The sequence below is a fragment of the Balaenoptera ricei genome, chromosome 11 (assembly GCF_028023285.1).
Source record: "Balaenoptera ricei isolate mBalRic1 chromosome 11, mBalRic1.hap2, whole genome shotgun sequence".
Classification (NCBI taxonomy): Eukaryota; Metazoa; Chordata; class Mammalia; order Artiodactyla; family Balaenopteridae; genus Balaenoptera; species Balaenoptera ricei.
The window spans coordinates 68,544,898-68,561,526 of NC_082649.1; the positions used below are offsets into that span (position 1 = coordinate 68,544,898).

The window sequence follows — 16,629 nt, forward strand, 5'->3', positions numbered from 1 at the left end:
AGTTGGTAACTACTGTGGTTATGTAAGAGAACATCCTTATTCTTAGGAAATACACAGTGAAGTTTTTAGAAGTAAAGGACCAGGATGTATGCAGTTTTCTCTCATGGGGTTTAGAAAAAAAATTTGATGAATATGGAGAAGGAAGGGAGTAGATATGACAACATGTATCAATAGATGAAACTGGTAATGGGCATATGAGTGTGTTCTTTGTACTGTTCTTGCAACTTTTTTTGTAACTTGGAAATTATTTCCAATAAAAATGTGAAAAACTGACGTAAATCTGATGTATCCTATTTTTAAACAATCAGCAGAAATCTTGCAAGATAAAGACTACAGTGAACTATTTCTGTCAACAAACTATAGAGCAGTGGTTCTCAGAGTGGATCCTGGACCAGCAGTGTCAGTACTACCTCTGAACTTGTTAGAAATACATATTTTCAGACTCCTTTCTAGACCTTCTGAATCAGGAACTCTGGGGGTGGGGCCTACCAATCTCTGCTTTAACAAGCCCTCCATGCGATTTTTTTTTAATGTCTATTTTATGTATTTATTTATTTATTTGGTCGTGCCGGGTCTTAGATGCGGCAGGCAGGCTCCTTAGTTGTGACATGCGAACTCTTAGTTGCAGCATGCATGTGGGATCTAGTTCCCTGATCAGGGATCAGACCGGGGCCCCCTGCATTGGGAGTGTGGAGCCTTAACCACTGTGCCACCAGGGAAGTCCCTCCATGCGATTTTTGATGCACCCTGAATTGTGAGAATGATTGCATTAGATTATTTGTTTATAGTCTTTATTCTAGAACTTTTTTGCACCGTTTAAAATAGACAGTAAGCAAGTGGACCTTCTGTAAGTAGAAAAGCCTAATGCATATGTGCCTTAAGAGCCCATGGCAGGGCCTTGGCTACCTGATATCAGTTCTGCTGTACAGAGCTGGGGCAGGAACTGGAGTAGTGTTGATGTTATTTTATGTTCTTAGTTGTTCTTTCTGTTTATGTAGCATACTTCCTCCAGAGGTCTTGGAATGGTTGTAGATGTTCTCATTCTCACAGTATTTCTCTGATATTTGAATGAAGACAGAACTGCTGTTGATTTTTAGATGGACTTGAATACTGACAGTATAAAGCTTGCTGTGATTTTTTTCCCAAAGGAATTTGTATCATTTAAGTAAAAACAGTATAGCTTATGGATTATGTTTCCTAATAAGTCTCAGACATAGAAAGTAACTCTCTTACAGTAAACTGAAGTGCTACAGAATTGTTTTAGTACTGCTTCATTAAGTAGTGTCAGAAAGTTAGAAGGTTAATAACGTGGTGTTAGTAGGAAGAAACAATATCTTGCTTTGATTCTGTCAGTGTTCATACAGTGAGTGGACACAGTTTTTGTGACCCTGTGAAGGAAATTTCTTCTTAGGAAGTAAGCATTTGCAGCAACCAAGTCACTTGGTCTCGTACCCTAGCATTTTGGGTATATTGAAAGTGTCAGAGGCTCTCTGCATTTATTAAGGAAGCAGGCTCATATCCTTTCATTTTTCACAATTGAAATGGTTTGAGTTTTTACCTCTGTGTTGATAAAACAGAAGTGCCTTCCTTAAGAAAAGAAAAAACTCTGAGAGGATCTTTCAGTTTAGGGGCAGAAATCCATTGTGAAATGGGTTGACACTGATGATACAAAACATGCATAGTTTATGGTATTCCAGATGGAGTAGCTCAACATCATTTATAAAAAATAAATTATAGTTGGAAAATGCAAATACACATTTTTGCTTTTTTTTTCTGACACTTACAGAATAGACAAGTAAAACTTTTAGTTCTTAGGGGAAAACTGACCAATCAGAAAATATCACACTTACTTGTCACATCTCTAAAACTACAGAAGATGTTTTCAACCAGGAGACTTACTGGGTTTGGTACCACATTTGGGGAGGGTGTTTACAGATGAGCCTTAAGGAAAGGTGGCTGAGCTTTAAAAATAAGAATGTCTGGGAAGCCAAGAGGCACTTTTTAGGGCTGTGTGGGCCTTGTGGAGGCAGTGGATGGACTCTATGGCTGAGCGGAGAACAGTACACCTGGAGAAGAATCCTGTGATGCGGTCCTAGAGGGATCAGGTGAACTGGGGAGAGGTGCTGGAACTAGGGTTAATTTTAGTCATCCTTGGCATTACCTGGGGATTGGTTTTGTTTATTTCATTTTTAATGTTTCCCACCCCAAAGACTTTGAGTAGAAGGTCCTGTTAGAGAATATGGATGTTTTGTGACTCTTACCCTCACTTTAAGGTACCCTCACCTCTCCTGAGAGATTACCTTGGTGTAGACTCTGGAAATGGACAACTTGGCTAAGTACCATAAGCAGAGACATGAGCGAGTTGTCTCTGATGATGATGTATTCTGAACCTCATTAGGTGGTGTGTTACTTACTGCAGAATAGGGGCTCACTGGACTATTGGGAATGATAGCTTGAGGTCCCTGTAGACTTTATAGGAGCAGTAAGGCACTAAGGTTTAGTGACTAAGGGAAGTTTGAGTTTAGGTCTGTCAGCTAGTAGGGGGAGGGGTCGCCTAAGAGGATATAAGTATGTTTTCAGGGCTTGGTCAGGTCTGGGTACTTTTGAGGGTTTGTTGCTGACTTTAAAGTAGAATCCCAGTACTGTTTTGGAAAGCAAGACTTTAGAATTTCTGTTTTTTTTTTTTTTTTTAATAAAATGTATTTATTTATTTAAGAATTTCTGGTTTTACTTAATCTTTTTCTTTGGGGTAGTTAACTTCCCTAACACTTAAGATGAAACTCATTTTCTATTCTGGGAGCTGGCTTATTCTTCAACTTAAGCTTCCTTATTAAAACCCCTTAAGTTAGCAAGGATGGTTAGTGGTAGTTTGCAGCCCTGGTAGGGAAGTTTTAATATTTTTATTGACTTTGTTATTGGGCTCCCTGCATGCTACCTTTCCTTGGGGCTTTTGGGTGTCGAGTCTTTTTTTTTTAATATGGTATTAATTAATTGATTGATTGATTGATTATTTATTTATGGCTGTGTTGGGTCTTCGTTGCTGCACGCGGGCTTTCTGTAGTTGCAGCGAGCAGGGGCTACTCTTTGTTGTGGTGCGCGGGCTTCTCATTGCAGTGGCTTCTCTTGTTGCAGAGCACGGGCTCTAGGCACGCAGGTCAGTAGTTGTGGCTCACGGGCTCTAGAGCGCAGGCTCAGTAGTTGTGATGCATGGACTTAGTTGCTCTGTAGCATGTGGAATCTTCCTGTACCAGGGCTCAAACCTGTGTCTCCTGCGTTGGCAGGCAGATTCTTAACCACTGCGCCACGAGGGAAGTCCTGGGTGTAGAGTCTTAATCTGGATCTGAGAATGGGACATCCTTCGCAGCCCAAGGCATCACTTTATTCAGAAGCAAGGACCACCAGCTTGGCAGTTTTTGGTTGGTAGACTATGTAGCATTGGAGGTCTCTATCTAAACCACACAGGACATCTGGAGTTAGAACAGACAGGTGACAGTATAGCATGACAGTGATGAGCAGATGCCTTAATTGGCAGGTTATATTCTCTTCCCTAGAACTATTTGGCTGAGATGGAGTTTGCCTCTCTGAAATGCAGAAGGTGTTTGAACTGTTTATAGCCCTGTGTCGGTTCACTGCCTTTCTGAGTTCCTCACTCTTCTTTAGGTAGAATTGCTTCTGGCTTCTATAGTCCTCACTTGTCTTTTTGGTCAAATGCATAGGTGGCTTTGTCTGAATCTTAGTTTGTATAAGGCTGTATGGGGCTTCCTGTGCCTTTTGGTAGTTAGAAGAATTCGCTGAAGAGTTCCCTCTGATGGAGTAGCAAGAAGAAAAGAGTCATTAATCAGCCTGCATAGTGCAGGAGCCTGCTTGAGTCCCAGCTTCAGTCCAGGGAGGAAAAGTCATTTATACAGTTACCTTCAATGGGAAGCAGATAGAGACCATCCATAAAAACTATTTATAGGATTTAAAGTACATTGGCTTCTTCCTTTAACTTTCCCCTTGCAGAACATCTGATTTGTGCTCACCCTTTCTAGCTTACATTCTCTACCCTCAGAATGTAAATTAAAGCAATTTTTCCCTACTTCCATGTTTCTTACTTAGGTTATCACTTAGGTCTTCTATCTAAGTTAAATACAAGCCTCTTAGGAACTATTTGGTGGTAATGATTACACTACTTTGTGAATACACTACTGAATTGTACACTACTGAATTACACTACTTTGTGAATATACTACTGCATTTTATGGTATGTGAATTACATCTCAATTTTTAAAAATAAGCCTTCTTGAAAATTGGTTGACAGCTTTTAGAGGCAACAGGATTAAAAGAGAATAACACCTAGGTGAATGCTTGAAGGTAATCACTGGTCAGAGAGATCAGCAAATAAAGTGATGTCCCCTGAGTTTCAGAGAAGTAAAATAAATCAAGACTTTTCATGGGTATTATAGGAAATGATCAGACAAGAAGTAGAGAAAAATGCATACAGATGGACCTTTTTTGTGTGCTTTCTGGAAGGCTCATTGTACCTCTGTTCCAATGCATATTTTTTAAAAAGAATATTTTCAACCTCTAAAAACGTAATTGGGTTGTAAGAATTTGTAAATTCTCAGAGAGAAGCTGTTTTCTACATAGGAGACCTTTGGAGGCCTTGAAGGTCTTGGTTATTTCAGTCTCAGTATTGGGGAAGTTTCTCTACTATTTCTCCTTACTAAAAGAGGGCTGCTTTGCCTTCAGGGGAGTTTTTTGTTTTTTTGTTTTTTTAAATATATTTATTTATTTATTTTTGGCGGCGTTGGGTCTTCGTTTCTGTGCGAGGGCTTTCTCTATTTGTGGCGAGCGGGGGCCACTCTTCATCGCGGTCCACGGGTCTCTCACCATCACGGCCTCTCTTGTTGTGGAGCACAGGCTCCAGACGTGCAGGCTCAGTAGTTGTGGCTCACGGGCCCAGTTGCTCCGCGGCATGTGGGATCCTCCCAGACCAGGGCTCGAACCCGTGTCCCCTGCATTGGCAGGCAGATTCTCAACCACTGTGCCACCAGGGAAGCCCCCTTCAGGGGAGTTTTTAAATGATCTGGAGCACTTTGAGATGTTTAGAGTGGTCTGAAACGTGACTTCCAAACCACCTCAAAATGTACCTTAGGAACCAGGATAGGGGAAATGGTAATATTTCATTTGTAGAACTTAGTCCTGACTCTGTTGAAAGAATGTTAGTTTTGTTGTGGTATTCCCTCTTTTGGTTTTGTGGGGGCTACTGTTTTTTGTTTTTGTTTTGACCACGATTTTAAAAACTAGATTTGGACTGGAAAGAGAAAAAAAAAGATATTCATTGGCTTGGTTTATATCTTTCATGGTTCATTCAGTTGTTTTAGGGGCAGGGGGAAAAGGAAAAACAAAGTAAAATAAGACAAAAAATTCCTTTTGTGTTTATTTGAATGCCCACCAGTGCTTTTGCATTTATCAGAAATGAGTGTTGGTTGTCACAATCGTCAGATACATGTTAGAAAATCCCGTGGTACAGGAGTTGGGGTGGGGGCTGTGGAATAGTACTTCATAGCTCTGGTGAGGGAAAGTGACTAGATAAGATCATTTTGATTTTAATTTTATTTATTTATTTTTTAACTGAAGTATAGTTGATTTACAATGTTGTGCCAGTCTCTGCTGTACAGCACAGTGACTCAGTTATATACATATAGACATTCTTTTTTTATATTCTTTTCCATGATGGTTTATCAAAGGTATTGAATATAGTCCCCGGTGCTATACAGTAGGACCTTGTTGTTTAGATAACATCATTTTAAAAGATGAATCAAATGTCCCTGACAGGGTAGGAAAATCATTGCTTAATAAATGAAGCTTAAGCTTCATTAGGTTTTTCCTAATAACCTAGCAATTGAATTTGTGTCACAAATTAAATGATTTCCTGCCTTTGCTTGTCTTCAAATCAAAGAAGAAAATATTAGTCCTGTTGTCTTATCTCACACTCCAAGCTACAAAAATTCCTGGTAGCAATGTGTGAGGTTATGTGTGAATTGGTGGTTAAATAATATTTGTGTAAGTATTGGGATATGTTTCTTCAACCTGAAAGTATTAGTTAACATTAGTTAACATGTATGTGCTAACTTTGGAAATAAAATATTGGATGAGTAGATCCTCTCAAGAAATTTTTGTCAAAAATTCTGACAGACTTAATTTTAATTTCTAAAACTATGCAATGGTGTTATGTTGAGGGAGTAGAGTGTTCTGTTTGTCTAATTGTAAGTAATTTAAAATTCTATATTTTTTAGAAAATTTTTCATTTTAGCTTTCAGATTAATATCAAGTCCTAGAAAGTGCTCACCTTGTTTATAAGACAGTGAGTATGTTTGACAATGTACAAACATATCTGATGAAAGGTTTTGGTAAATCTTTGTCAAGAATAGCCCTGTATTTTAAAATGACTGCATGGAGGACAAGTGCCGTCAGTAAGTTAGCTGATTACAGTGGTGTTTGCAGTTGAACTTGGCATGGGGTGGGGGGAGTGGGGGCGACAAACTTCATGTAAATTGAGAAATGGAGGTCTGAATATGTTCTGGAGTGATGTCAGCAGAAAGCGGTGTATGCCTCTGTGTCATATAGGCAGAGAGATGGTGAGAGATTTTTTTTCCTCCTGACACCAACCAATTCTGGCACTAAGTGGGTATCCTATAATTCATTTCAGTTCTGACACTAACTACCCAGAGTTAGCGTCAGACTCCACAGGTTTAAGGGCTTAGTCCCACAACACTGCCTTTACTTCAGATGCCATTCACAAGTATCAGATCCCCAGGTTACCCATACGTCTGTTGGAGGTTCTCACAATCCCCCACCCCCTTCAGATTTGATAATTTGCTAGAATGGCTCACAAGACTCAGGGAAACACTTAACCAGTTTATTATACAGGACCAGGTGAAGAGGTAGATAGGTACTTAGGTCTGGAAGGGTTCCAAGCGTAAAAGCCTCTGTCCCATGGAGTTAGGATGCACCACCCTCCTGGAATGTGGATATGTTCACCAACCTGGAAGCTTTACAAATCCCATGATTTAGAAGTTTTTATGGCGGTTCCATTATGTAGGCATTATTGATTACCTCATTGGCCATTGGTGATTGACTCAATCTCCAGCCCCTTTCCCCTCCCTGGAAGTTAGGGTATGAGGCTGAAAGTTCCAAGCTTTTAATCAAGTCTTGGTTTTTCCGATGACCAGGCCCCATCCTGGAACTATCTAGGAGCCCACCAGGAGTCGTCTCATTAAAACAAAAGACTCATCGCTCTTATCACTCAGGAAATTCCAAGAGTTTTAGGAGCTCTGTGTCAGGAAACTGGAGCAAAGACCAAATATCTCTCTATGATACCACAGATGGGGATCCTAAAGCTGTATCTGGTTGGTACCTGCTACCTTTTGTTGGACCTCTGTTCTCTATTACAGGGCATAGATGACCTAGGCTCATGGTCTGGTCAGCATGAGTCTCACAGAATGCCATCTGTCTGCTAACTCTTCTCTAGATGCTAGTTCACTTCTGGAATAGTTGAGTGGCTAGGCTAGTGTGATCTGCTGTCATCTTGAACAACTTGCAGCTCAGAAGCCATTATCTTTGTAGAACCTTCCCAGAGCCCCTTAGAACATTGGTGAATTGTCCTTTTTGTACTAAGACCCAAGGCAGTGGGGAAAAAATGTTTATGGGCCATACTTTCTTTCCCAGTCAAAATGAAAATAGCTTTGTGACCTATGGGAAAATCAGATATGTTTTTAGTATACACTAGAAATCAGTGAGGAAATTCATCAGTGCTAAAATTTTAGCAGCAACACAGGGGCAGCTGTCTCATCTTTAGTCCCTGAGAGTGCTTTGTAATAGAAGCACAGGGGTACTGAAATGTATTATCTCATGCACCCCTGAAACCACCCTGCAAAGGAGTTACCATCATTGCTACTTGGCATATGAGATAATCCAGGCCCAGAGAGAAGTGGCTTGCCTGAGGGCACGTGGTGAATTAGCTGTAGCTTCTTGCCTATGTACATAACTGTAGAAGTTACTTTCTTGTGTGTTGCTCCAGTGAAGATACTCATTACAAGTGATGTGACATTGACTGAGCGACACTGTGTGCCGGGTATTATGCTAGTGTTGGGTGTACAGAAGTGAAAATATCCCCCTCCCCCACTTAGTCTGGGACCTCTATTGTTCTGGGATCATCTCTCTGCATGGGCAGTTTGCTTCAGCATTGATGCTACTCCTCTCTTGGGTGATCCTTTTTGCCACTCCTGTACCATCTTTCCTGTCAGGTTGGAGTGTTCTTAGCTGGGGGGAAAAACTCAGATCTAATTTCTGGTGGTGGCTCTGTAGGTTTTTTTGGTTGTTTTCAAGTGAACAAAAATTGAACTAGATCATTGGCTCTAAAAAGAGTAGTTGTTCCCAGATTTTAAAAAAGTCCTGGGGATTTAATATACAGGGTTGTGACTATAGTTAACAGTACTGTGTTGGATATTTGAAGGTTGCAAAGAGTTGATCTTTAAAGTTCCCACCACAAGGAAAACAAATCGTAACTGTGTATGGTGATGGATGTTAACTGAACTTATTGTGGTAATCATTTTGCCGTATATACATATATCAAATCATCATGTTGTATCCTAAAAGTAATACAGTATTATTTGTCAATTATAGTTCAGAAAAAAAAAAATGTTCCCTTTTTTGACTTACATAGCATTTTGAGATGGTCTATGCTTATCTACGTGTCATAACTCTTCCATTAGACTAAGCTCTCTGAGGGCTAGGACACTCCCCTCCTCTGTGCTCACATAGCGTTGTAAATGTCAGTGGAATTGAAATGAGTTGAATAAGGGTGAGAATTTCCTAACAAATGTTAATCTGGGCCCGAGAACCATCCATCATCAGAATGAAGTGACCCTAAGATTAATTTTGGATTTTGAAAACTACTTGAAAATACAAACCAAAAAAAATATTTAAAAAAAATAACCAGCTGGTGCAGATGGAAAGCTAGATAAAATAGAACCATATGCAGTTTTCAAAAATTTAACAAGTAATCATCAGTGTATATCTTTGTAGTTTCATCTGTTTTATTATAAACCAGCAATCCTTATATGCATAGTTGAAGGAGAGAGAATTGAAAGTGCTTATAAGATGTCAAAGTGATGATTTCATATAGGCCAGTTTCATTCTTCCCAGATGGTATTTTGACATGTAAGTCGGATATTTTCCTAATTTTCCTAATGAAAGCTGCAGGTACATACTCATTTGAGGTTTTAACATAGCAAAGTATCTGTTGGAAATCTTTCACACAGGCCTCCTTTGTCATGTTATTTCCATTGATGGGAATTCAGATACCTGGATCAGTTCTGTTTGACTTTTGTTAAAATCTCTAACCTGATAATATTTTACTTTTCTTCTAAACACCTATATTCCCAGTGAAATGGAATTAGGAAAACAAGACCGATAGAACTAAGCCCTCTTGAATCTCTATTAATATTTTTCATGGTGCTTTTTATGTTCATAATGCTTTGTTTCCACAGAAATATTACTCCTTGTTTAAAGGGAAAAATCCCTGTGTTTTCTTTTTCCTCAAAGATACCCAATAAAATTTAAAAAATTAATTTTTCCCTCTGCCCATGTCCTTTAAAATTCTGATTCTTTTTTACATTTCATAGTTGGTATGTATATTCTGGCCTTTTTCAAAGTCAACCAGTACTCTCCTAATGGGAGATTCAACTGAACTTGTTTATGTTTAGTTGGGTTTTTCTTGGTCAGTTTGAATATAGGGCTGCTCATCTCATTTGCCTAGATAATAATCTTGGTGTATAACTGTTATGAAAACTGGGCTTGGTATAGACTAACAGTTGGCTTAAATGATCAAGGGCCGTGTTTGTCAGCGTCACTGAGTCAGCTTTTCTAGGGACAGAGACTAAAGAATTAGTTCTGGGATTGGATATTATTTATCAGGGCTTTGTTTTCTGTACCTTGTTGTCCCCTAAGCACCTGGTTAGCTATTATCACAGATACTTTTTTGGGGAACAGGCAACCACATTGTTAATGAAGATGGAGAAGAATTGAAAATTTAATATTACCTTTGTAGATTTCCTTCCTTGGCCTTGTTCTCATCCTTCTCAACTGCAAAAAAAAGTATAAGGAGCATTCACATTTCTATGAGAAATCTATACATTTAGGTTAGAAAATGGAGTAAGATATGCTTTTTAATAGTCATACAAATAAGCCACAAAGACCCATCAGCCCACCAGGTTTCTTCCCAGCATGCGATGATGGAAGAAAAAGGTAATAAAAGAGACTTTTTTATTACTCTTTTTAGGTGAGAATCTGTCTGTGGGACTGTTAACACTGAGTTTACCATCTTGATGATTCCAGATGGTTCCTAGCAATTCTGAATGCAAGGTTGGTTGGTAGTCTTCAGAACATTTAGGTCTCTGAGTGGAACATCTTCTGTGTCTACTAGAACTTTTTCTGTGAATTATAAAATTACATTTGAGAACTAAAGGAAAAAAATTCCAATTATCTCAATACAACCACTGTAATCATTTTTGTTTACAGTTGTGTCACATTACATCATTTTCAGATTTCTGTATATTCACCTGTGCTTGCTCAACTCCTCTCCCCTACCCCACACCCCATTTTCCCTCTCATGGAGTGAGCATGAGAGTTGGGGGTGTGACTCGGCTATGGCTTCAGGTGGTCTCTCCAGTTTTCTCTGAGGATGAGCATTCACTATGCTGGCTGTGATTCTGTTATTTAAAGTGATATATTTTTCATACATTATGGCCCTTAAATGCAAGCCAACCTCTTCATCTGGTGTCAGCCAAAAGAAACGTGATCTGTTGCGACGCTGGAGGAAAAACTGGCAGTGTTGGACTTAACCTATATTGAGAGATGGTATGTTGTTCTTCACCTTGGGGTGTTCAAGTATGATATTGAAAATGCATGGTTTTCATCTCAAATGCTGACTTTTGTCTCTAACCTCTGAATTAGTTGCAGCTTCATTGTATTTAATTCTAGTCCTTTTTCCTATACACATTTTATATAATTGTTCTCAATTTTAAAGTTTTTAAAATATACTATATTCAATATACTATATCAAGTATCTTATCATATTGTAATTTTTATAGCCATCATTTACAACAAGACTTTTGGGTTTTTGTCTTTTTAGAAGAATTTTGATAGCCAGTATATTCAATCCATGAAAGTGAATGCTTTCTAACTTGAACAGTCAGGCCCACTCACAATGGTTCTGCCATAGGTATTTTAGAATAAAAATAACTGTTGTGCTCAGATTTCAATATTTCTTAACTATAGACATAGTCTTATCTGTGCTCAGGCATGTGGGATCCTTTCTGTGATTGGGCTCCGTGGAGGTTGGAAATCAGATTAATTTATACAGTGTAGTGGTTAACATCAATTTGAATCTGGACTGACTGGGTTTGAAGCCAGGTATTGCTACTTAGCATTGAAGTGATTTTGAACAAATTACTTGTTCTTTCTTTGACTGCTTCCCCATGATGGGTAAAATGGGGTTAATAATATTTACCTTATAGGATAGTCATGTGAGGATTAACTATATGTAAAATATTTAGAATACAGTCTTGCACCTACAGGTGCTTTGTAAATATTACTTGGTATCATCACCCGTTTTGGCAATTTATGAAAGTCCTTATAGTACAACTCTGAGTCTTGGAAACACAAAATGCTTTGGATCAAGATTGGGTCCTTTTTAATTTTTATTTATTTATTTTTAAAATTTTAGGTATTATAGTTAAACTTTTCTGCTTTTTCTGGCCACACTGCATCGTTTGCGGCATCTTAGTTCCCTGACCAGGGATCAAACCTGGACGCCAGCAGTGAGAGCACCGAGTCATAACCACTGGATCGCCAGGGAATTCCCTAAACTTTAAATTTCTGTTTTTGTTTGATAGCTAAAGTTTCAGGCAGAAGAAGTTGAATGTTGGGCTTATAAATTTAAACATTATATCTGAAGTACGTTGTCAACATATAGTATCTCAGGATTGTATAGAGATGCTATTAGATGCTCATTATATCTCCTCTAGATGCTCATTATGTCTCCTCTAGTATCTTTTCCTTTGCAGTGACATTAGTATCAAAGTCTGTTTGTTCTTTAGCAAAGTATGAATGTTGCCATGAATCCTTTCTTTTTATGCACATAGATTCTGTGTGCTCCTCTGGGCCACAATAGTTACTTCTTTAAGAACAGAAAGGAAACTCAGGGCTTTGCCAATTTGGTGTTGGTTCCCTGTGTTTTTCATTTTGGCAGCTATGGAGAGGGTTTGCTTTCCACACACCTGGACGCTCCTTTGACAGTGTTCTGTAGAGGTAATCAACACACTTGAGAGTATATCTGTTTGTTCCATGGCTGCCCCTTTCTGATTGTGGACATGAATTTGAATGTTTACAGTAGATACTTGGTGATAAAAGGAACTTTAGTTGCTTCTGCTCTTCTGCAGTGTTTCCCAAGAACACTCAGAGCCCTTTACAAAATGCAGAATGTTTTACGTATGAGATGTTCACTGAGTTGAATCAAGAAAATCCACTTGAAAGGAAATATGTAACAAAACAATTTCTGCTGTTAATAGGGTATATACAAATGCATATACTGTTTCTCTAAAGTAGTTTCATTTCTCCAAATAGTTACTAATCAGAGAAGACTGATTTTGTTGTGGTAAGTTTAAATAGAGATTCCAGGGGTTAGTTCTAATCTGTGTTGGTCAGAGCTGTGAAATCAGGTACAAAGTCTCTGTCCACCTAAGGTGGTGCTGAGATTTCTAGTAGCTTTCTTTTCTTCCCGGTCATTTCCTAAAATTCAAAGGAAGAATCAAATTATACCATTGTAACATTTCGTAATGAACTTGGAGTATGTAACAGATCTAAAGCCTTACCTATATCATAATAAAACATTTCAGGCCATTCATTCCATGTGACAAGGGATCCAACCCATTTCACCAAGTTTGGTCTGTTTTTAAGTTATATTTTCTCTTGCCCTAGCTTTTTTTTTGTTGTTTTCCTCTTCCTTTTCCTTTTTTTTTTTTTTTCTTTTTTTGGTCTTTATTACCTTGATTCAATGATACCAGTTTTCTGTTATTATATATACTTTGTGCTCATAATTGACCTAGGTTTTTTGTGGTTTCTCTTTCCCTGAGTTTTATTTCTTTTTTTTTTTTTAAATAAATTTATTTATTTGTGTTTTTTTAAAAATTTTTGGCTGTGTTGGGTCTTCATTGCTGCACACGGGCTTTCTCTAGTTGTGGCGAGCGGGGGCTACTCTTCATTGTGGTGCACAGGCTTCTCATTGTCGTGGCTTCTCTTGTTGCAGAGCACGGGCTCTAGAGCTCAGGCTCAGTAGTTCTGGCACACGGGCTTAGCTGCTCCGCAGCATGTGGGATCTTCCCGGGCCAGGGATCGAACCCATGTCCCCTGCATTGGCAGGCGGATTCTTAACCACTGCACCACCAGGGAAGCCCCTGAGTTTTACTTCTTATTTGAACAAATCACATCTTTTTCTTGGTGTTCCATCTGCACAGTGTCACTCCTAAAGATGAACTTCTTTATCCTGTGAGGCAGTGGAGGAAACATGGAAGCCACTTGTGGAGCATTGCTTTAATAAGTATATTTTTGTAGTCATATGGTGGCAGTATCAAGGAAATTATAGGATGGGGTTAGTGTTAGAGTTTATCAGCTTGTAAATCCCATGACTTCCCATCTCATGGGTCACGAGAGTCACAAATGACACTTGCTCAGGAAAATGGTGAAGGGTGTTTTGTACTCTGATGGTACATACAATTCTTGAACATTGTACTGATTGCTAACAATTCCTGTCTCTCCCCCAGCCTACCCCAACTTTGTGCATAAGCACAGTTTTGGACCCAGCCATTTGTACTTACTTATGCTTTTACACCTTCTTCCTTTCATAAAGATTTTAGCTGGCTTATGACTTGAGTTGAAACAAGGAAAAAAAGAGGAGACCTGATAATGGTCTGTCCCCTGCCAACCAGAAGCTTCCTGTGGTATATAGTTGCCTCAGTCTGTCAGCACTTCTGTCTTTGAAGGTGGTTTCTGCTTGATAAGTGGTGACTATTAGCATAGCTTTGAGATAATTGCTTCTCCTTCCTCTCTCGGGATACATTTTTTTTTCCAGATACTTTCCTGTTCTTGTTGACCTTGTTTTTCCAGAAGACTCAGCCTGTGGTTAAAATGTTTTGGGTCCCCCTTTGAACTTTCTGTGGGATTAACCAATTCTGGGGCACCCTCACCAGATCATCAGTGCTAAAGAGGGCAAAGAATCTTCTTGGTTAATAGAAAAGGCCATTTTGGAATGACTTTCTAAGTCCACAAACATCCAGACTTTCCTTCAGTACTTTTTTCTGTTTGGGGTAGCAGCTTTGCCTAGTACAGGGGAGGTGGGGGGCTGTGGGGAGGGCTTGTGTTTAAGGGGTTCAGAAACAGGGGATTTAAGTGTGTCTTTTGTGTTTTCAAGGCACTAACACCACTCCCGTCTGTATTTAAATGCTGTCCCCAGGTTACGACTATGGCTATGTCTGCGTGGAGTTTTCACTCTTGGAAGATGCCATCGGATGCATGGAGGCCAACCAGGTTGCTTTATACTTCGGTCAAATGATGCTGGAAGGATATATTTTTTATGTATGGGGAGGGAGGGCTTCAAATGATTAAACTTTGGAAAGGTACCAGAAATCTGTATTTGGAGCATACCACATTCCAACCAGGAGAAACTTTAAAAGAAGCTGGGAAGGTTTCTCTAGAAGAGTTAATGGGCACAGAGTGTATTTTAAAAAATAGCATTCAGTTCTAGTTGCACCATATTCCAAGGACAGTAGATGGAAAAAAATGACAGGTCTGGAGTGCTTCCCTTTGGAATGTGACTGAGCTTGGGATCCAGATGCAAAGAATGATCCTTGCCTGTCTGTGATCTGAAGGAACTTCCTGGCACAGGAATTCTAGGTCAGTACTTACACCCAGACCTAGGGTGAAGACCACTGATGGCAATTCCTGTGGCACTCAGGTCCTGCCTGCGTGTGCTACTTTTGGAAGAGGGCCAATGGGGAGAAGAGAGTTAGTTGTTGATTGTTGGGGTCTTTTGCATTCATCATTGTTCTTTGCAAATTGGGGTTTCGTACTCAAGTTCTTAGCTGCATATAGTCAGAGCTGGTGAATCTGAATCTGTACTCACCTTATGTTTGAAACACCTAGATGTATTTAGCTTGCCACCTAGAACTGTCATCTGGGTCTTTAATTGAACGCTGCCTGGTAGTTTTGGGAGGAATTATGAAATGGATAGAATCCTTGTCATCGTGTTTCCTTGGGGAAAGTTGTTTTCTTTGTGGTGTGTTAGTTCCTCCATCTGTAAAGTGGGAGAAAGAAGCTTAGTGATACAGTTTGATTTTTATGTACCCACTGCCTGTGCTTAACATTGTGATTGCGATGCACCCAGAATCTTAAAAGAAGGCTCTGCCAGAGAAGAGTAGTATTGCATGGGAACTGTTCCTCTTTCATAGCCTAATGCCCTTTCATCAGCTTTGTTCCATTCAGCATGGCTCATCACATTTAACTTTTTCCCTTCTTTGACCATGTTCCCCCTTTATGGCAATGGAGATGACATGCTCTAAATCCTCTGGGATCAAGAAGTAATTAGAGGAAACTTGACGTATCCATTCCTATTGTTAGTAGTATAAATACTGTTAGATCCTCAGAAAATGACTGCATTAGGACCATATCCCCTTGACAGAATTCTTGTTGCCTGATTTGTTCAGTGTCCATCATTGAGTCAGTCATTTAACAGATACTAATTATGTGTCAGAAAATGCTATCTGCCAATATTTGGAGAGAGGAATAAAAGTCCTAGTCTGTATGCTTATGGTTGATTCCATTCTAACAATCTGTCCTAATTTGAGAACATTCATTTAATTCATAAGCCTCTTGTCTTTATCAGTGAGTAATCTTTAAATCCTTTGCCACTGTACTAAAGAATATTGTGAGTGGTAGAAACATAAATGGGGAGCCATGGCAGATGCCATTTCTTTTGTACCATTCTCCCAACTGTGTGTTTCTCCTAGAAGGATGTTGCTTTTTATCAGAGCTATTTAATCTTAAAAATAACCATATTGTGTCTTAACTGCCTCTTCCTTCTATCCCCCAAAAAATCCTATCTAAAGTATCCAGCCTCCTAAAGAGTAATGTCAAATAGAACTAGGGCAGCCTTCTTTAAAAATAAGGATTATCCTTATGCTGGATTTCTGTTAGAGGTACATCTGGAAAAATGTTCATTTACACAAGCAGTGTCAAGGGGGTGTGGCCTATAGACATATCTCCCCCCACCCTTCCCACCCATTCTTTGAACACTCTTAGGACTCCCAGATCCCTCATGAATGACCTTTGCCCAGTGAATGGGACACCAGAATAAAGCAGGAGCAAGGCCAGAATTTTTCTAGATGTGAAATAGAATGTTTTGACGGGTAACCATGCTCTTGCATAGGGTACCATATGTCACTCTGTGCAGGAGAGCAAGTAAGAGACAGCCTCTGTCTTCTAGGACCTTATAATCTCATACTAAGAAAGGTGACAGAGATTATGTGG

General features: G+C 39.3%; 1 protein-coding gene across 3 annotated transcripts in view; it reads left to right on the top strand.

Annotated features, from left to right (window-relative positions):
- RBM6 (RNA binding motif protein 6) overlaps window positions 1-16,629 on the top strand; it is a 104,931-nt gene that overhangs the window by 32,379 nt on the left and 55,923 nt on the right. The window contains exon 6 of one of the 3 annotated variants that reach the window (XM_059939685.1): window positions 14,558-14,631. The exons of 1 other annotated variant lie outside the window; for it this stretch is intronic. In XM_059939685.1, the coding sequence (XP_059795668.1) occupies window positions 14,558-14,631 (74 nt within the window). Of the gene's footprint in view, window positions 1-14,554; window positions 14,632-16,629 lie in introns of those variants that run through there. One more of the 3 variants, XM_059939686.1, reaches the window with a different exon arrangement.